The 20,860-nt window shown below is 40.0% G+C and overlaps 1 protein-coding gene across 5 annotated transcripts in view; it reads left to right on the top strand.

Annotated features, from left to right (window-relative positions):
- The window catches only part of LOC121956816 (myocardin-related transcription factor A-like), a 43,531-nt gene extending 23,639 nt beyond the window's left edge, over nucleotides 1-19,892 (top strand). For 4 of the 5 annotated variants that reach the window (XM_042505210.1, XM_042505209.1, XM_042505208.1 and 1 more), the window contains 17 exons: nucleotides 2,758-2,813; nucleotides 4,097-4,172; nucleotides 4,296-4,457; nucleotides 7,872-8,038; nucleotides 9,078-9,194; nucleotides 9,625-9,693; nucleotides 9,833-10,017; nucleotides 10,169-10,355; nucleotides 11,361-11,613; nucleotides 11,775-11,929; nucleotides 12,855-13,832; nucleotides 14,027-14,224; nucleotides 14,723-14,836; nucleotides 16,227-16,352; nucleotides 16,491-16,574; nucleotides 17,620-17,668; nucleotides 17,769-19,892. In XM_042505210.1, coding sequence (XP_042361144.1) covers nucleotides 2,758-2,813; nucleotides 4,097-4,172; nucleotides 4,296-4,457; nucleotides 7,872-8,038; nucleotides 9,078-9,194; nucleotides 9,625-9,693; nucleotides 9,833-10,017; nucleotides 10,169-10,355; nucleotides 11,361-11,613; nucleotides 11,775-11,929; nucleotides 12,855-13,832; nucleotides 14,027-14,224; nucleotides 14,723-14,836; nucleotides 16,227-16,352; nucleotides 16,491-16,574; nucleotides 17,620-17,668; nucleotides 17,769-18,322 — 3,530 coding nt within the window. In that variant the 3' untranslated portion in view covers nucleotides 18,323-19,892. The remainder of the gene's footprint in view (nucleotides 1-2,757; nucleotides 2,814-4,096; nucleotides 4,173-4,295; nucleotides 4,458-7,871; nucleotides 8,039-9,077; nucleotides 9,195-9,624; nucleotides 9,694-9,832; nucleotides 10,018-10,168; nucleotides 10,356-11,360; nucleotides 11,614-11,774; nucleotides 11,930-12,854; nucleotides 13,833-14,026; nucleotides 14,225-14,722; nucleotides 14,837-16,226; nucleotides 16,353-16,490; nucleotides 16,575-17,619; nucleotides 17,669-17,768) is intronic. The other variant, XM_042505212.1, reaches the window with a different exon arrangement.
- The last annotated feature ends 968 nt before the right edge of the window (nucleotides 19,893-20,860 follow it).

The following is a 20,860-nucleotide window of genomic DNA, read 5'->3' as shown; positions in this document are numbered from 1 at the left end:
CTATTTCCTCCTCTTCATTTGCCCTTGGGTCTGTTGTTCCATTTTTCTTCCAGCTGCCTCCCTCCATTTATCTCCTCTCCCCTGTCTCCCTACATTCAGTTTTCCCGATACGCCGTCTTCTCTCAATCTACTCCTACCACTTTCACATTCGCCCCCGCATTCAAACCCTCATTTTGTGCTCATCCATCCATCCATCCCTCCATCCCACCTCTCATTTCCCATGTAGCTGATTGACAGGCAGGTTCAAACCCCCCCTGTGGATGGGTGAGAGGTCTGAGAGCGCTGATGTCCCGGGGGTGTGCAAGAGCGAGTGTGTACCAGCAGTGTGACAGTGCTCAGCGACGTGAACTCAGGCTTGAGCAGGTACCAGCAGTCTTGCCCCAGGGACGCTAATCTGGTCACACCACTCGTGTGTGTAAAGTCACAGAGTATTAGGACAGCGACAAATTTTCCATTGTGTTAGCTCCAGCGCATTGGATTTCAAATGAAACCATGATGAGAAAATGAAAAAGTGATAACTCTCGCTTTCATTTGAGGGTTTTTACTTCCATGCATGTGGTATCGAGGGTTCATACAGTTGTGAAAAAAATGGAAAAGTCATGGAATTTGCAGATAGAAATTTCCAGGCCTGGAAAAGCTTTGTAAAACTAAATATGTCCTGAAAGTTTTGGAAAAGTTTTTTCTTTTGAAATCACAAAAAAAAGTATAAGAAAAACAAGAAAAAAGCCAAAATTCTTTCTCTAAAAATTCCAAACTTCCAAACTCGCAGGCCTGTGGGTTTCGAAGGCATGTTTTCTTTTAAAATTGGCAGTAAAATAAATGCAAAATACAGCCATTTAAAGATGTATGCCCCTTTAAAGATAAAATGTATAAGTCCCTCTCCAGTGCTTAAAAAATTCTTTGACATGCCACCCCCTTTTTGTAGCCTCCCCCCTCTCATAAATAATGAACAGTTCCTAAGTTATATTTAAATATGTAGTTTAATCTTTTAAATAAAGTATATGTTATAAAACTATTTGATAGTTATGGAAAAGAACCAATAAGAAGTATTGATGGGTGTTTCAGAGAATGCAGAATTTGCCTCAAAGTCATGGAAAAGTCAATTTATTGTAAAAAATGTGTAAAAACCCTGGGTATCTTCCTCGGACAGGCGTGCACTGCAGCCATTGGTGACTGACTTGGCCAGTGACAAATATCAGACTGTTTGGCCATTTAAAACCTCTTGGTTCATTGTCTGTATGTTTGGGACAAACAAGACAACTCTATTGTCCTAAAGTTGTGAAACTATGATTCAGAAGGTAACAAATCATACACTGCAGTGCCCACCCAATATGGATGCAGACACCCTCATTAACCTCTCGGTCACTGTTCCATTTCAATTCCAGCATGCAGACGGAGAGCCAGAACAATGAAAAACATTTCACTCTACACAGCAGTGTGCACATCCTGCATGTGTGTTTGTGTGGCGCTCTGAGATAGCTGGCTTTGTTCGTCTGGAACTCTGATTATCATTTTATCAGCCATGCATAAATAGGCAATATGACAAACAAATGAGTTGAATGCACATGTTCTAACTTTTTTAAATTATAGGGTAAGGATAAGGATTATTGTACGTCCTATCCCAAAAGAATGGTTTCAACGTACACCACCTTTTATAATTTTAGCTCAATGGCTTCAAAAGTGCTATTATATTGTGCCGCAGTGTTTCCCCTCTGCTATGAAGAATGATTAGACCTGTCAGAGGCATGGATGGCATTCAAAGAAAGAACAAATGCGTAGCAACTAAAGGCATTTCCTAACACCTTGAGATGTCAAGTTTGAGTGTTACTTGGAAGCTTGATTCATGCCTTAGAGACAGCAGTGCTTGCAGCCTGTCACCTAAGCGGTTCGCTGTTTAATCCAACCACAAAACGTGGTTAACATGTCAATCAATCAATCATCTATTTGTCACACATCATATAAGGTACATTTCCAGTGAAATGTGTTCCTGGCAGCTCCTTTAAGTTGTGCATTGAATTATTCCCTTTTTTTATCAGAATGCATGTTTCTTGTGTGACCTTCACATTAATTTCCATCATGCTCAATTTGTGTACATCGCTACACAATAAGCTGCCTGTGTATTTAATCTTCCCCAGAATATGAAATAATTAAATAGTGTGAGGTTTAGATTTTTGTTTTAGTAGCAAAATCATAATTCCTGTACTGATACACTACATTTAAGTCAGCATTTTGGTGTCATCACAGCCCTTTAGGCTTTTAGGTGTCTAGCACCACTAATCCTCGGGTTTTTGCATAATCACAGGCCCACAGCAAGTCTTGCTTGACTCATTTGTAAATGCTGAGCAGACTCCATAAATTCCTCTGCTGTAAAGAGGTTCGTTGAACTGGAACCCTCAGAGTCCATCCCATTACATGTCTCCCTTTACCTGTTAATGGGACCGCTGCCCGGGCTATTATGCATTTTGTTCTGTCATGGTGCATAAATATGTGAGTCTGCACAGTGAGACCAGGCATTTATTATGCTGACATGGCGTTCAGGATGTGCGAAAGGAAAAGCTTTGGCAATGTAAGAGCAATAATCTTCATCATCAGTAAACCCATTCAGACTGAACTGGAACTGAACTGTAGAAGCACAGAGCCATTTAAAGCCATTTTGCTTCCCATTTCCCCTTAGTGGCATGAATGTACACACTGCCATGTTAATGTCAACCCCCCCCTCTCTCTCCCTCTCCCTCTTTCTCTCTCTTTTCCCTTAAGCCCTGAAAAGTTCAGCTTCCTTCCACGAACAGAGACGCAGCTTGGAGCGAGCGCGAGTGAGTATGTCACCCTTGAATCAGTCACTGGAGTCAAACCTGGCTTGTTTCAACCGACATTTAATCTCTCTGTGCTTTGCAACATCTGACATCATTACAGCAACTCTTAAATAATAATGTAACACAGAAGGGCTGGAAATGACAAATAAGTGCTGAGATAAGGCCATCTGCACAGATAATGTATATTCTTAATAAGGTGCAATGCCAGCATTTCCCAGTCCCCGGGTACATGTATCCCGCAGGGTTTGTCTGCAGTTTCTAGGGGAGTATGTGGAAAGACTGTGGAGGAGCTCAATTTAAAAGCAAAATATAAATTCTAATTTGCATGAAAATATATTTCCACATATTGAGTCAGCTGTACACCCGCTTAAAGCTACGCATTGAGCGTGTTTGAAAACTAATGAGCAAGTGCAGAAAAGTCTAGATACTTAACTAAAAAATGTTAAGTAACTAAAAAATGTTTTAAAAAAAATAGCTAAAAGTATTAAATATATATTTAAAATACATAGCTAAAATTAATGGACAATCATTTAAAATAGTTAACGGAAAATAATTGATACCTGGTCGAAATAGTAAGCTAAAAGTATCAAATTAATCTCCAAAGTATAATGGACAATCATTATAAATAGTTAACTAAAAATAATGGATACATGTTAAAAATACTAAGCTAAAAATAGTGGATAAATGTTAAAACATAATAAGCTAAAAGTAATACATAAATGTTTAAATAGTAAGCTAAATGCAATAGATAGCTAAATGTAATGGATAGTTGTGTAAACTAGTTAGCTAAAAATATTGGATTAATGTTAAAAATAATTAGCTGAAGGTAACGGATACATGTTTAAAATTGCTGGCAAAAACAATGGATACACGTATGCTAAAAGTATAGATAAATGTTGCTAAAAATAATGGATAAGTGTTTAAGATAGTTAGCTAAAAGTAGGCTAATAGAAAAATGTTTATATTTCAGTAAAATTAATAAGCAAATGTTTGAAGTAAATGTAATAGATAAACATAAACTTAAGTACCAGAAAAATAGTTCATTAGCTAAACGTCATAGATGAATCGTAAGTAAAAGTTAGCCAAAATAAACTGATCAGCCAGAAAGTTGTGACTCTTTGCTTAAAGTAATGTAGAAATGAAGATCTGAAAATAAGGAACAATTCAAATATATGTAATAAATGATTAAAAAACAGCTGAAATGAATGGATAAACAAAAACTGTTTAAAGTATAAATCCATGAGTGAGTGATTGTCTCATTTTCTTCCTCTCTCCTCCTCCAGACTGAGGACTATCTCAAGAGGAAGATCAAGAGTCGACCGGAGCGCTCTGAACTAATCAGGATGCACATCCTTGAGGGTGAGTGCCACATAAAGTGTCCGGCCTGTCTGGACTCTGTAAGTCAGACAAATAACGTCTGAGGACCCCGGCACACTGGCAATTTTATTTTTTTTCCATCATTTGTTTTCTGTGTACTTTCAGAGACGTCAGCGGAGCCGTCACTTCAGGCCAAGCAGCTGCAGCTGAAGAGAGCTCGCCTTGCCGATGATTTGAACGATAAGATCTCCCACCGGCCGGGGCCCATGGAGCTGATCCACAAAAATATCCTGCCTGTTCACTCCAGCATTAAGCAGGCCATTATAGGTAAGCCGGGCCAGAAATGACAAATCGAGTCCGTCCAAGACAATTCAGTGTCTCTACAATTCTTTTTCCCCCAAATAAACTGTTTTTTGGACTTTTGCCATCTTTAGCTGAACTAATTGACTCCCCTCACAGTTACCTCTGACTGGTGGAGGATCTATATCTTTGATTTAAGTGTTGAATCATTTAAGTGTTAAATCATTTATGTTTGACTAAGCCTTACCCTGAACGCCAGCAAAACCAACAATGTGGCAGGATCAAGCTACACTTTATAAGCCTTTATGTCATCGTGGCTCTACGTCTCTTTGCTTGATTTATTGTTTCCTTACCCCCTAGAGCCACAAAATATTGAATACACCTTTAAATACAATATGCCTAGCATATGTGTGGAGGAGGCAGGTGTAATATAAATGTAAAAGTGTAATATATCACAACACACCCACAGTTTAAAGCTCCTGACAGGATGTCCCTCCTGGGCCCCTCCTCCGGATATCACAAACACACTGATGCTCCCTCTCAGATGCCTCAGCTGTGCTTGCCACACACACACACACACGCACACACATACAAACAAACACACACAGATGCCAGATGTAACACTTGAGACAAACACACATTTACATCCAATATGTACATAATAACTGCGTTATACACAAATTCTCCCACCTGAGTATTCATGCCTCAAAAGCCACAATTGTTAAAGAGACAGTCACACCAAAATCAAAAATACATATTTTTCTCTCCAATATAATGGAAATAGATGGCACTCAGCTTGTGGTGCTCAAAGCACAATAAAAAAAACATATTTAAAAAACTCAACAGCTCAACATCGGTGTCTCCTTCAGAAATTATGACCTGGGTAAGACCTTGTTGTGAACAGTTTCATGTGGAACTATTTTCTTTCTACCAAACTACACCCACCCTGCATCTATTGCTAGCTCGCCTTGCACCATTGTTAGTTTACGTTACAGCTCAGCTGAGGAGGACGCCATTAATGTTTACATCTCGTGCTGTTACCAGCATCTTGTGCACGAGTAGATGCACACTTCTTTCTGCGTGGTGATACGGTTGGCAGGTGTAGTTTGGCAGAAAGAAAATAGTTCTTACTTTAAACTTCTCACAACAAGGTCTGTGGGTTATATTGAGTGACCGGGTCATGATTTCTGGAAAGAGACATTATTGTTGAGTTTTTCTAACACATTTTTGACATTTAGAGCACCACAGGCCGAGTCTCATATATTTCCATTATATTTGTAAAAGGGCAGACATTTCTACGGCCGAAATCTCGAACACTCGGCATTTCACACCCAAACAATCTAGACTGATAAATAGCACTACAGGTAAGAGACAAAACGTAATGTATTTTTGATTTTGGTGTGAACTGTCCGTTTAAATTAGGATACAGTAATTCATGGTATGTCCTCGCATCCCTTCTTAAAAGAGACAGGAAGTGAGGACTCTTCTGTCTCTGCTGTCAGCTTTAAATGGCCATAGTGTCTGTTATTAAAGCCCATTATCTTTTAGTAATTGAATTATATACTGAGTGAAGAAGTAGAACTTCAAATGAATAAATGCGATTTTAATCAGTTGCAATTTGGGGACAGTGACGGATACAATGACCCCAATTTCACCCTTTTTCATTATGGCATCAAAAATAAACGAAACAAAAGAGCAGTACTGTCTAATTTTTATTTTAGTCCAGCGCTGTCAGACGTTAGATGATGAGATCAGAGACAGTGGGTCCAGCAGCTGCCTGATTGATGTGCGGAGGAAAGAACGCTGAGATTCAATAACATACAGTGTCAGTGGAATATCCGTCTCTGTCCCCGCCACACAATAAACACAATTGCATTGCTGCCACTTATTGTGGGAGCACTGGGAACGCAGGAGTTACACAGAGTTGACATGCAAAGATACAAACATGCAAAGCACGATGCACAGACACACGCTGGCCCAGCACAGCAGTAGAGAAGTCATCACATTATTGGATCAGAGGGTGTTAAATCAACCCCATGTTGTCTTTTCATCATTGCCTGCTGATGCTAGATTAATGACCAGCAGAGTATTTTACATAACTTGCAGCCCAAAGCAGTCCCTGTAATTAAATAGCACAAATCCACCAGCAAAAGAAAAGCCTCTATCCTGGTCCAGATATTACCAGCTACCTTTATACATTAAGTCCTTGTAATGACTCAAAAGTCTGATATCCCAGAGGGAGCAAAAAGGACTACAGCTTGGATCTATTCCTGTGCTGAAGGTCGTTTCGACCTGATGGTGATGCTGACTGATATGGAAAAATGTATCCTTTTGTGTGTTTTGTGTCCTTTAAGTTTTTATGCAGGTTTATTTTATTCCTCCCTCAAATTTTGCACAAACGTCCCTTTAGTCTTAGCAATGAACGGATTAGAATTTGGTTGTCAGAGGTCAAGATCACTGTGGCCTCGTCTGTCTTTTTCGTGCTGATCATCATATCTCAAAAGACCTTCAGGGATTTTTGTCAAATTTGGCCCAAACATCCCCTTTGAGTATAGGATGAACTGATTTGCTCATTCACGTGAACGTAATATCTCAAAAACACCTTGAGGGAATATCTTTAAATTTGGTACACACGTCCACACGGACTTGTATAGATCTTCTGTGCTGCCAGGGGAAAGATGTGTGTGAAGCATCCACATTTTCACAGATATGCATGTCAACTTCAACTGCAACCTTGCTGGTTTGTGGAGGCGTACACCGTACGCTGTGAATTCTAGTTTGCAAACTTTGCCTGATTTATGTTTTGTATTATTAAACTAAGTCCATTTGTAGCCTGGAAAACATTTTGTAATGAGAATATCATTAGCAGCACAGAAGGCTGGCATAAACAGGAGGAGCCCTCCCATAAACAGTTCATGCATTGGTAGCACGAATTGCGCAACTGATCGGCCAGAATTCTCAGCCTAACGTTATCCCTCAGAGAGACGCCATCTGTCACTTAAAAACCAGTGTGGATGAGGTGGCCGACCTTATGTGGCTGCTCTGACAGTGAACTTTAATGAATGAAAACTATCACTGGGAGAACGCTTGACTCGTTACCACGCTGTGGACAAGAGAGGACAAACATTTAGGTTACAATGCATCACATAAACTGGCGGTTTTACAGCAGACATCGCAGAGGAAGCTTGTTTTTTGTAGCATTTTACAGGCCTTGACACCCACAGGCAATGGTGTGTTTGCTGATACTCGTGGATGACACACTTTTGATAATTTTGCCTGACTTCGGGTGATAAAAGCTCACTGTCATTGTAGGAATGTACACAAGCGAGACAAGCAGGTGGTGGTAAAGCTTTTTTGTCACATAGGAAAAAACACAAGTTGCATTTATACATTTCATGTGCCTATAAATATAAAAATTGTTCTCTCTCCTCTCCCTTTCAGAGACACGGTTTCCAAAGCCTTCAGGTGATAACTCGTCATGTGATGAAGACAGCAATTACAGTTTGTCTCCAGAGCAGCCGATGAGCCAGGAGTCTCCTCTGAGCCTGTTACCTCTGCCCTCTCCACCAGAGACGCAGGCTGGGAGCAGCATCCCATCACCAACACAAGTACGATACACAGTGAGAGTAGCATGTTGTGCATCAGACATGCAAGATTGTAAAAGATGAGTACAAAGTTACAACATTACAACAGATAACTGTTATATAGCATCTTTCTTTTCACATCAACACTCTGACACAGGAATTTTGATTTATCTTCTCTAGACTACTTTGGGGGGATATATTGCCCTGGCTGATTTATTAGTCTAGCTCTAAATAAGTCAATGATGTAACCATCAGTGGTCATTTTTGCTCACTTAAAGAATTATTTCACTGCTGGAAATATGGCCTTTTCATAAAACCAGGCTGCAGTAGACAGATGCAGATGCTTCTGAAATTGATGCCACAGAGAAAACACATAAAAAGGACTGTGGCATTTGCTTTTGCTCAAGAGGTAGAAAACCTACAACTACCAGAATGCACTGCACCACAGTGGACCAATACATGCTCCTGCTGGTAGCTGACGTAATGCAAACCGTTTGTATTGCATTTAAACAGTAAGCTAAAATATGTTTCTGTAAACATTTTAGGTGAGAAATAGGCAATGTAGTTAAAGTATCTTTGTTTGTATTTGGTCAGCGCTGCTTAGTTCAAAACTCCCGATATTACAGCTAAACAAGGCATTGATATATGTTTCTTATACTATTTTAGAAGATAACTACGCAATACAAACAGAACCTTAAAATAAATACTGATCAATACTTCCTAGTTTTATCGTTTTATCAGAGTTCAAAGAGAGGGGCGGGTCTGTCTCTTGAGACATTTTTCATGCTCTGTGTGATGGTGATGATGGTGGTGGGTAATTAGGTGGGGAAGTAGAGCCTGTAGTCTGAGCAACAGCCCAAGAGCCACTGAAACTTTTCTGGATGACATGTTTTGCATCTATGGAAGGAGTTTTACTGAGGTGGAAACAGGGAGATCTAGGCACTGGTTAGATGGAAGATGAAGTTCACCACAGATCATTTACACAAACTACCCACATCGTTATGATACAAAGCTGGTTGAAAATCAGCAAAGCGTTCCTTATGTTTTCCATCTTATCCACTAGGTCTCCCCTCCTGCACCTCCCTTCCCCCCAATCTCTGGCCCCTCCCCCTCATTCAAGCTGACCAATGGGACAGCAGCCTCATCGATCCAGAGGACAGGGGTGACTTTACAGATAAAAGTAAGTGACCTTTGTCAAGGTCAGCCAAACATTACGTGTCTCATAATTTGTGAAAGAAAACGTGCAAACTGTGCTTGATGTTCTGATTTAAATTTGCTCATATCAATAATTTTATATTAAGAAAGAATCATGTACCTGAGCCAAGAGTCAAGTTGCTGGTTATCATATGAAGCACGCCCTATGTTAGATAAACGACTGTGATAGGCCCGCCCTGCTAGGTCAGTTGGAAATATGTCTGAATGATAAAGGGATTAGAACCATCAGCCAAAGCAAATAAAACATGAGCTTGCAGATTCGACTTGCATTTAGCAGCAAAAAAAAAAAAACCCAGAAGTTGGTAAAGAGGTTAAATACTCGTCTTGCATTGATTTCTATTGTCGTTGAAAAGTTTGCAGTAAGCACTTACCAACATTTCTCGTCTTTTTTTCAGCCCCAGCTGAAACTAAACTCTGACCGCTCAGCGCAGAAACACAAGAAACCAAAAGACAACAAGCCAAAGGTAGATTTCTGCTTCTGTTTTTAGACATGTGGACAACACTGATGCTAAAACTAAACCCACATATGAACCTCAGAGAAAACACATGAGTCACAGAAGCAGCAATAAAAATGTGTTATGTTGCTAATGTGTTGCCTTCTAGATTAAAAAGTTAAAATACCATCAGTACATCCCTCCCGACCAGAAGGGAGATAAAGAGCCTCCTCCCCATCTGGACTCATCTTATGCCAAAATCCTCCAGCAGCAGCAGCTCTTCCTGCAGCTCCAGATCCTCAGTCAGCAGCAGCAGCACTATAACTACCACGCCATCCTGCCTGCACCACCCAAGTATGTTTTTTTTTTCGTCTTTGGTCAAGCTTTTAGTGATTAGCAACACCTGGGAAAATCAGAATTCAAAACTTAGTGGGTGCATGTGTTGACACATTTAACAATCTCAAGACTTTAGAGATCACTATCCTGATCCCGTTCTTTCCAACAGACCTCAGACTGATCAGCAGCCACCTTCTTCTTCCTCCTCCAATTCTACAAGCACCTCCTCCCCTGGTCAACTTGTCGCTGCTCCTTCAACAGCTCCCTCCAACCAGGGTGGTCACAACCGTCAGAGTTCAGCTCCTTTAGGTGGCACAAAACCAATGTCTCTTCCTCCAAACCTGGATGAAATGAAGGTTAGCTGCACAACATAATACAAATCCCAGAGATCAGCTGAGCTGAAAGAGACCATGAAACCTAGTGGTGAAGGAAAAACAGCCAGTGGCCAGCTGGCAGAGAGAGACCATGGAGAATAACATGTTTTTTTACATCTAAATCTGAATTATGGATTTATTTTGACCAAACCAGAGCTGCTGATTGCTGGACGTTTGAATATAAAGTGTTTTATGATGAGTTAACGATTCAATTAAACCTCGTCAGTCCTCTGTGACTGAGAAAAAGTTGGATTCAAAAGGTGTACAATTGTTTTTCTGTTTAATAAGGAAAATAAGTGGGCTTCTATTGTGTTTTTATTAGTCTAAAAAGCATGAAGTAAGTAGAACACTTATCATATACCATATACTGCTGTGAAATTTCAGGAAGGTGCAAAGGGTAGGAAATATTTTAATTTTTCCAAGCCTAGTTCAAGAGTCATTAGCAGTCCATTTAGAGTAGACCTGGATCAACAGATTCATCCACCTCGCGATTCAAATTCCTCAAACTGCTGCTGAGGAGAAAAAGTAAGTGTTTTGCCTGCATTGCATTCACAGATCCGCAAAATTGCCATCAGCTGCAGCCACACATATATTCTATTTTTTATGTTGCTTTTGTAAACACTGAATCCAAAAGAAAACTGCATGAGTAGGTCATGATCCATATCTTATGTCTTATTTTCTCAGTGCAGTGAAGAGCAACAGCTCTCTCGGCTGTCTACATGCTCTGACTCAATGGAGTAACTGGTGGATGGAAGCTGGCATATGTAAAAGATTCTCTGTTAACAAAACTCTGTCCCAGAAAAGCGGCCTGCCAGCTCCGAGCTGACAAAGAGAGGGACATTGATGGATTATTCTGTCTTTTTGTTTTCCCTCATCTTTTTCCCTTTGATCCATTTCAGTTTTCTTCTGGTATTTATCCTCATCTCTTTGCTTTTCCTCGCTCTTGTCCGTCAGTCTCAATTTCTCTGTTACTCCGTCTTCTGTCAGGTCGTAGAACTGAAGTCCGAGTTGAAGCTGCGCAGCTTGCCAGTCTCCGGCACCAAAAACGACCTAATTGAGAGGCTGAGGACCTACCAGGAGCTGAATGGAGGCAGCGACACTTCCTCCTCTCCGACAGCAGGGGGTACCACAGGGCCAGGGGCCGAAGGAGCAGGGAGATCCTCCAAATCTGGTGCAACCACCAACAACACATCACAACAACAGCAACAGTTTCAGTGCTGTCAGACGTCATCACTGACCGGTCAGTCGAACAGAACAGAACACTTCCTCAATCACCTCGCCTCACAGGACTGTTTATTCAAGTGTTTAAAAATAAAATAGAGCTAGAAAACAATGTCAATAATTTATTTTCTTGTACTTTCTGACCAATTTCGTAACACTCTTTTTTTAACTTCTGTATAGCTGATGCAGGTAGCAGCGTGACCACTCCTCAGCAGCTCATGACACATGGTGGCACCGCCTCCACCCCAGCTGTCTCGCTCACCCCCTCTGACCGCTCACCAGGCGTCATGAGCCCAGAAGATACCGGCTTTAACAGCGACCCCTTGGGAGAATTGGTCAGAATTTTTGTTGGGTTATTGTTGTAATCCATTGACTTAGATAACCCCATCCAACACATTAAAGTAGGATAATTAACAGTGTTTCTGATTCTGCATGTTGAATGATCTTCATGCTAAAGTAGGGACATAAAATATTCAACACTTCCAGGTACACAAACGTCCACCTAATTAAACTTATTTGTGTGTACTAAATGTACCTCCATTTTCACTAATGAATATTTGACATACTAATTTACAAAAATATAATTATTGCATTCTGAGACACAATTAAGTTGTAATTAAGTGTATTTAAATATTTTTTTTCTAATAATGGAGGACTTTTTTGCCAATTAATTAGACCCTGGGTCTTCAACAGGGGGTCTGCGATTCTAGGGAATTTAAATTCAAATTAAATTTGTTATGTTTTGTTTTTCAAAATTGAATTATGTCTGAAAATACACATTAACATGAGTCCAACATATTATTGGTAAAGATGAGGACAAAAGAAAAATGTCAGTCAGTGCCCCACTTGAAAGTCTTACCGTGATACCTCTGACATATATTTATGCATCAATTACACACTTTAAAAAAAGGAATATTAAAATCAAGTTCATGTATACTTTTTTTTTCATTTTGTCTCAGATGTAGCGCATTATAAAATTTATTTACTTAGCACAGGAGCACCAAGACCCAATTGGTTGGCAGTGCAGTTAAGGGTGCGTTTGACCCTTTATGGGTGCTTTAAGAATTACACAGCTCCTTTTTGTCTTATTTTTGCACACTTAGCGGCTGCAAAAGCCGCACAATCCTTTGTTAATTTGCCCATTAGTCTTGTTTTTATGTACTAAGGGATGTGATTTTTATAGTCACAAAATCTTGCACAATTGTTTCTCCTGTCAGAGTTTCTTACTGTATGTTTGTCTATTATAATTTTGTTGTTCAGATGAGATCCCCTCTGAGCCTCCAGCCACGTACAGCTGCTCAGCTTGCAGCCAACATTAAAGAGGAGCCGAAGTGTTCGACCCCAGCACCTTGTCAATTCTCTTCACAGCCAGCCTCTCTGCAGAAACACTGCCCGGTCTCATCACTAACCACTACAACATCAGCTCCAGTAGACAAAGACAGGATGCTGCAGGAGAAAGACGAGCAGATAGAAGAGCTGACCCGGATGCTGAGGCAGAAGCAGAGGCTGGTGGACGTGTTGAGGATGCAGCTGGAGCACGGGAACAGAGGAGCGCCAGAGCCGCTGGTTCTTCTAAGAGTTAAACAAGAACCCCCTGATAAGCCCAGCGTCCCTGTCTCATTCCCGACTCCTCCACCATCCATTTCGCGTGAGATGGATGTTATCAAGGTAACTGTCAAACAGGAAGCCATGGAGGCAGAGGAAGTTGCGAGTGAGGCAACAGTGCGATTACTAGACAATCATAGATTACCGCAATCTTTGACCCAAACTCAGGAGACACAGCAGCAGATTCACGTCCAAATGAAACCGGAGCAGACGAACACACAGACAAAACAACAACATGTGTGTCTGCAACAAACTGCTCTGCAGCTGAGACAGCATCAGGCCATACAGAAACTTTTGCTCCAACAGCAGCACAACATTCACAACCAGCAGCAGACGATTCAAAACTGTCAGACGGCAGAGAACCTGCGGACCCTTTCTCAGCAGAGGAAGAAGAAATCTCACAAACAGCAGCTCAAACAACTCCAGCAGCAGCAGCAGCAACTGTTGCAGTCACAACAGCAGCACCAACAGTCAAAACAACATCAGCAGCAGATGCAGCTGAAGCAACAGATTCTACTGAAGCAACAGAAATCGTTTTCACAGGAGCAACAGCAGAATAAACAACTGCAGCAAATCCAGATTCAGACCAAGATACATCTGCAGCAACAACAGGTGCAGCAGCAGACAGCACAGGTCAGGAATGAGTTTTATTATGTCATTCACACAACACAGTCTTTTGTTCTTATTATAATACAGAGAATATAACGAGAGAGATAGACCAGCATTGGATTAGTTAAATCACAAGATAAACTGCATTGTTGAACATGCTGATATGCAATATGAAGCAAAATTTCTTTTTATAAAACCTACTATGGGTTATTGTCCAGGTGTCTCAAGCACACCTCAGCCAGCAGTCAGCCTCAGCTCCCTCTTTCCCTCGGGATCATCTCAAGAGCGACTCCACACCAACTCTGGTCTCCGACTGCAACGGCAACCACTTCTTGATTGCACTGACCAATCACATCACTGAGAACCAAAGAACTGATGCACCTGGGAACAAAGCAACCAGTCAAATCACACTCCAGGTACCTGACTCACTTTCAGCAGTACATTTAAAGCTGGGGTAGGCAGTTTTATTTTGGCCTTATTGGGCAAAAATACCATAAAAATGTATTAGCATTTTGTAATTAAAGTGCAAAAAATGGTCAGCTTGGAGAGGCTAAAGACAGAGAGATGGAGCTGCATTACAGTTTTAATTTTCAAATTCTGCCTCTTTTTTTTTTTCTTTTTATGCCTGCCCCAGAGTTTAAAAAATCCATATTTTTGAAGAATTTAGCATATATAAGAATGTGTGTTTTGAACATACCTCTGATAATGTTTAAGTATAATCACAGGTTAATCCATGACCAAATAGGAGGTACATGGTCTACAAATCACCAATTCCAGTATTATGGATCAGAAGTACAGTTGTGTGTGAATACAAAGAATGATTCATAAAAAAGCAAATTTCTGCTAACGCACCATTTTTATTATTATATTCAGCACTTTACAGTACTAACAACAATGTTTACATTTTTCATCAGCGACTACAGTCGACTCCGGCCAAGCTCCCGAGCCACAAACCTGTTCAGCTGCCTAAAGCTGATAATCAAACCAAACAGAGCACGCACATGGGATTTATGAAACGAGAGACAAAGGTGAGCTTTAAACATTTAACCATGCTAAAACTGTTTGCATTGGAAGAACTTCTTCTGTAGCAAAGTATAGTAGCAGTTTCATGAAGAGCATCCACAGTGATTGTCTGTAGTAAGGACATTGTTTCTTGGCCCTTGAAACCTGGATCCACATAACTTTTCTTGTGCTGTTTTCAGACGCCTTCATGCGTTTAAACCTTTAATACCTGAACAGATTGGTTTGATTTTTTTTAGAAAACATGATGGAAAAATCAATAAGCAAATTGGCATGAAATGTCCTACAAAGTGCAAGAAATATGTAAAAGATGACAAGAAAATTACCTGAAAGTTTGCTTTTTAAGACTTTTTACAGGTCATTTTCTTGCTTGTTTTTATTAATTAAATTTAATTAAAAACCTGATAAAGGAAATAAAATATATAAAAATTATATAATGATAATAATAATATTACTTTTTAAATTTTCTTTTTAGGCAATTTTCTTTTAATTTTTCATGCAGATTTTTTGGTCATTTCTTAAGTTGCTCATTGCCGTCAATGTTTTTAAAGGAAATCAAGACAATTTTTCAGGTTTCAAGGTTTTTTTTATGGTTTTAGTGCAATAAACAAAGTTACATTCACCAACATTGTATTTGGTTGGTAGTGTAACTGATAAATCAGTATCTGAAACCCAAAACTATCTGCTCATCTAACCATGAGAAGAAGTGAGAAAAAGTTTGTTTTTTCTATCTAGCTCAACAGAAAGTTTCTATATTGAGCATTTCTGCCACTCAGCAGCAAATGCGAAGCCTTAAAACATCTCTTTTACACATATCATGGACCCTTATCATACTACATACACACTTTTTCATTTTCAAACAAGCCCCGAAGCCCCTGAGCCCCTGCAGTCACTGCAGCAATAACACAACAGTCTGTTAATGCTCCATAAAGAGAGAGAGACATGAGAGTAAGAGACAAGTGCTCCAGTGAGTCCAATAGCAGCAGAAATTAATGATGTATGCTGCTGGAAACAGTGACAGCAGTCTTTGATAAGAGTGTCTGACACCAGCCCGATGCTGATTATTATTGCTCGGCTAATTACTCTAACGACATCTTCATTACTATGATGTATGTTGTTTAACAGAGGGCGAACAAAAACGCCGTCGCATATTTCTAATTGAGATGGGCAGTATCTCTCAGGGCGTGCAGGTGTGCTGCAAAGTGTCAAGATTTGGTGGAGCGCTGTGTGCAGATTGCACATATTGCTGTCATCAGCAGTCTTTCCTGATCTTTGCACCCCTCTTTTCGCATAATGAAATTCACGGTTACTGAAATAACTGGCACTGCTGCCTGTGAGAACAGCTCCTCTGTAAGGAGAACTCATCTTTTCACTCTTTTTAATGACTTAAAACCGCAGAATGAGGGACCTCAAGTATCTACAGACACACCTCAGCAGGACGTTGCTCAGTGTTTGTCAGCACCTCCCAGCCTGCAGCCTTTCTTCAAGGACCAGGAGACTGCTCCCTCACCATCACCTCAAACTGTGAGTAATCTCCTGATGACACGGATCATCTTTACAATATGACTGGATGATACAAGTCACCTTAATGGTTTCAATGATCATTTTTAAAGGTTTTTGTGATAATTTTTCGCTCTTTCACTTCATTCTCTTCTCCTCCAGGAGTTGTGTCCGAGTCTTGATGTCTTGTTTAGTCCTCTATCTCCAGCTTCCATTAAGACAGCTGCTTCATCGCCTGATAACAAAGTATGACACACTGCATATCTGTGTCAGTGCGCAAATTGATTGAAATTTTCCTAATCCAAATTATATTATATTATAACCTATGTTAAAGGGGCCGTTGCTCCTAAGATTAAAAATATATATATATATATTTATATTTCCTCTGACCTGTGCTGTTTATCAATCTGTATTATTTTGATGTGAGTTGTCATGTGTTGGAGATATCAGCTGGAGAGATGTCTGTCTTTTCTCCAATATAATGGAACCAGACGGCACTCAGCTTGTGTTGCTCAAAGCGCCTAAAAAATACATTTGTAAAACTCAACAACAATGTTGCTTCGCAGAAATAGTGACCCAGTTACCCAAGATAATCCGCAGACCTTTTTATGAATTTTATGAAGAACTATTTTCTCTCTATCAAACTACACTTACCAACAGTGTCAATGTGCAAAAGGAAGTGTGCATCTACTCATGGACAAGAGACAGCTGACAGCGCGAGATGTAAACAATATTTGCTTCCTCCTCGGCTGAGCTGTAACGTTATCTAGCTCCGTGATGCTAAGTGAACAGTAGAAGCTCCCTTCCGCTCGGTGATATGGTCTGCAGGTATCGTTTGGCAGAAAAAGGAAACAGCTGAAATTGCTCGGTCTTTGGATTATCTTGAGCGACCAGGTCATGATTTTTGTAAAGAAATGTTGAGTTTTCGATGTATTTTTTTAGAGCTTTGAGCACCACAAGCCGAGTGCCATCTAGTTCTATTATACTGAAGAGAAGACAGACGGCTGATATCTCCAACACTCGACAACTCACACCAAAACAATCTAGACTGAAAGATAGCACTACAGGTAAGAAGAAAAATATGCATTTATTTTTTGGGTAAACTCTCCATTTAAGCCAAGCTATGTTACTCCGCATCCCAGTTGGATATTGTTATTTAACAAAATTTCACATTTCACCTTCAGAGCTTGTGTCACATAGTTTTGTGAACTTTACATCCAGTTTTGAGGATAATATGTTTCCTCTGTGTGTGTGTGTGTGTGTGTGTGTGTGTGTGTGTGTGTCCCCTCAGGATACAGAGCATGAAGATGATTTTATTGACATCATTTTGCAGACAGGAGGTAAGAGGCAGTAACATTGTCTCTTCTCTTTGTTGCCCCCAAGGTAATATTTAATGTTTTTAAATCCTGTGTTGTTGTTTTTTTTTGTTTTTTTTTTCAGAAATGTCCACCACCTTCAAACCAGCACCAGACCCTTCTCCGGACCATCTAAATCCACACTCGTCTCTTCCTCCCTCCCCACTCCAGCTGTTGCTATCACCCGCCATCCCACCCAGGTGTGACACCCCAAAGTCGGCCCCGTCGATGCAGTCTGAGCCTCAGACTCTGGCCGACCCGACAGAGGAGAAACAACACATCAGCAGCGCCGGAAGTGGACGCCTAGAGGACTTTCTCGAAAGCACCACCGGTAAGCCTCTCCTGGGGGTGGAGCCTGGAGGCCTGTTGACGTTAATTGATGACCTCCACAGTCAAATGCTGTGCACCCCCAGCATCCTGGACCATCCCTTGTCTCCCATGGATACCTTCGACATGGCAGCGGAGGGGGAGCAAGGGCTGGACGGTATGGACTGGTTGGACGGTATTGAACTGGTTGGAGCGAGTGGAGAGGAAACCCCCACACTGGCCCCACTCTGCCCCCAAACACCCTCTAGTGTCTTTTCCACTGACTTCCTGGACAGTTCTGACCTGCAGATACACTGGGACTCCTGCTTGTAGTCGAACACAGGACTCGGTTGCACTTCGCTAGTTACACACATGTACAAAAACATTGACTGCTGAGGCTTCAGTATCTGATTAGAGCACTCTTTCTCTGTCTTCTCACACTCTGGTGTATTGAATCTTCAGGCACTTTGACCTTTATTTATTTAATTGACACTCTGGTGTATTGATTCTTTGTGCAGACACTTATTAGGCAGGTTCCTAAATCTGTTCTGGCTTCTTCAGCAACAGTTTGATGACATGTTAGAGGGACTGATGTGGATTTGGACCTGATAGCTGATGTGACATTTTAACTGAGCCATGAACTTGTTGCTTACATACGTATACATTAATTTAATTTTTTTCTTGACTCCACGTTACAATGAAGGAGTAGATTGTTTTCTGTGACCTTTGTCTAATTAGGACTGCAACTCCTTAGTTGCCCTTTGTTGTAACGATAATCAATAGTTTACCACTACAACTAATCAATAACAAAAGTTAAGGTAAAGACAATGATTTTCTAGTAACATCATAGTTATAGGATGAACTAGAGATGTTTGCAGACAAGCTGCCCACTGACGTGGCCATATTTTGAAAGACGTAATTTGAGGTGTTTTTTTCTGATTCTGTTTTTCGAAACATTGTGACAGTGTCCATGTTTTAGACATAATTTTGGTTCTTGTGCAGGTTACAGCACTGGAAGTTTTACTAGAGTTTGTATCCTATGGGACATTACAGTACAACTGTATCATTTAAAAAGTTATGATACCAATGCCATTGACAAGGTGATACCGATACCATTAATGAGTGACATGGGCTGAAAATGATTTTGCGATATTTTTAGGCTATATCTCGATATGCAATATATATCTCAATATTTTTGAATATCTGATATGAGAAAATCTAATACCAAAATGTTGTGGGCTAAATATCTATTGATATTTCAACGATGATGTAAGGTTGACTATCGGTGCTCTCACAATTAATCTCATTATTTACACCATGAGATTTTTGATAGATGATCTGGATATACTATAGTAAGATCTTAATGTGGATATAAGTGGGTAAGGACAAATATATTGACAACACTTTAATTTGTAGTTTTATCATGTTTGAGAAAGAGATTTGCAAGAAGTATCATGAATTCTCCTCAGTTAAAAAAAAATACTGAGCACTTCGCAGCAGTCAGTGTTAATGACTGTGTACTCAGGATGCTGCGGTGACAGAAAAGCACACGATGTTTCTTTGTTAGAATGTATGAGAGTGTATTAATATGACTTATCGCAGATAATTTTAAAAGATAAAAGAGTGTTAGAGATATGTCATAGAGATGCCTGCCTTCTCTCTAGTATAATGAGACTTGATGGCAACATTTAAAAAAAAACTCAACAGCAATGTCTTTTTTCAGAAATCATGATCCGATTACTCAAGATAATCCACTGACCTTGTTGTGAGCAGTTTCATGTAGGAACTATTTTCTTTCTACCAAACTACACCCAGCAACGGTATCACTGCGCAGGGGGAAGCATGCAGTACAATGGTCCAATTTATCTGGGACAAAGGCTTGATATTAAAGAAATATTTGATATTTTTGCATTTTTTTTAAATAGAATTGCACTGTGAATACTTAACATGTGAATCCGAGTGTCTTCATGTTTGTTTCTTTGACAAAATGCAGCTTTATAGCTTTGGTGAATATCTTTGGTATGATATCTTCTGAATGTAAACAGATTTTGTTGATGCGTCTTACGTGAACGACAATGCTTTGAACACTTTAGTCTTGAAACCTGCCCTATTGTGGTTTCACTCTCTTTCTATTTGAACTCGTTTTAATGCACAATATGAAAGGAGAGAGAAACTCCGGCAGCTTTATAGATTCTTTACGAATGCCTCCTTCATTAGGATTTTTGTAATATTTTGTTTGTCGCTCTTTATGGTGATATTTGGCTCTCCTGTACTGCATCAGTACTTTTGCCAATGGGGATTTTTATCCTTTCCCTTTTTGAGATTTGATATCCGTTTGGGAACTGAAATGTATAATAAGATGCATTTATTTGTATAGGGTTTTTTTCAGGGTTTTTTTAGCTGTGGAACACTCTGGTAAAACAGGTTTGTGTGTACTGTGACTATTTCTGACAAAACGTCGGTATTTTAAATCCAAAATATCTCCTGAGAAAAAATTGGAATCTTACTGCAAACACAGACACATCAACACAAGTTCATTTTTCATTCATGCAATCTTTTTGACATCATTTTTCATTTTATGCATTTGTCTCTGTAGAAATACTTCAACATACGTCAGGTTTTTTTGTTTGTTCAGTGGAATCTCCTCGATTTTCCATCTGTGCTCTTATAATCTAGCTGCTTAAAGGTTCACAGGTTTCAATCTCCCTTTGTTGATACTGTTTATTGAAGTGTGCCTTTCAATGAAAGTCATGTGAAAAATGAGAACAGTAACAAAACTCATCAGTTAATTAATACAAATGCAAACCAAAACAGATTTATTCATTTTTTAGTTATACTACTACAGCTGTAGAATGACAGGAAACGTGGGAG

Source organism: Plectropomus leopardus, chromosome 17 (genome assembly GCF_008729295.1).
Source record: "Plectropomus leopardus isolate mb chromosome 17, YSFRI_Pleo_2.0, whole genome shotgun sequence".
NCBI lineage: Eukaryota > Metazoa > Chordata > Actinopteri > Perciformes > Serranidae > Plectropomus > Plectropomus leopardus.
This window is presented reverse-complemented; position numbering and strand designations above follow the sequence as displayed.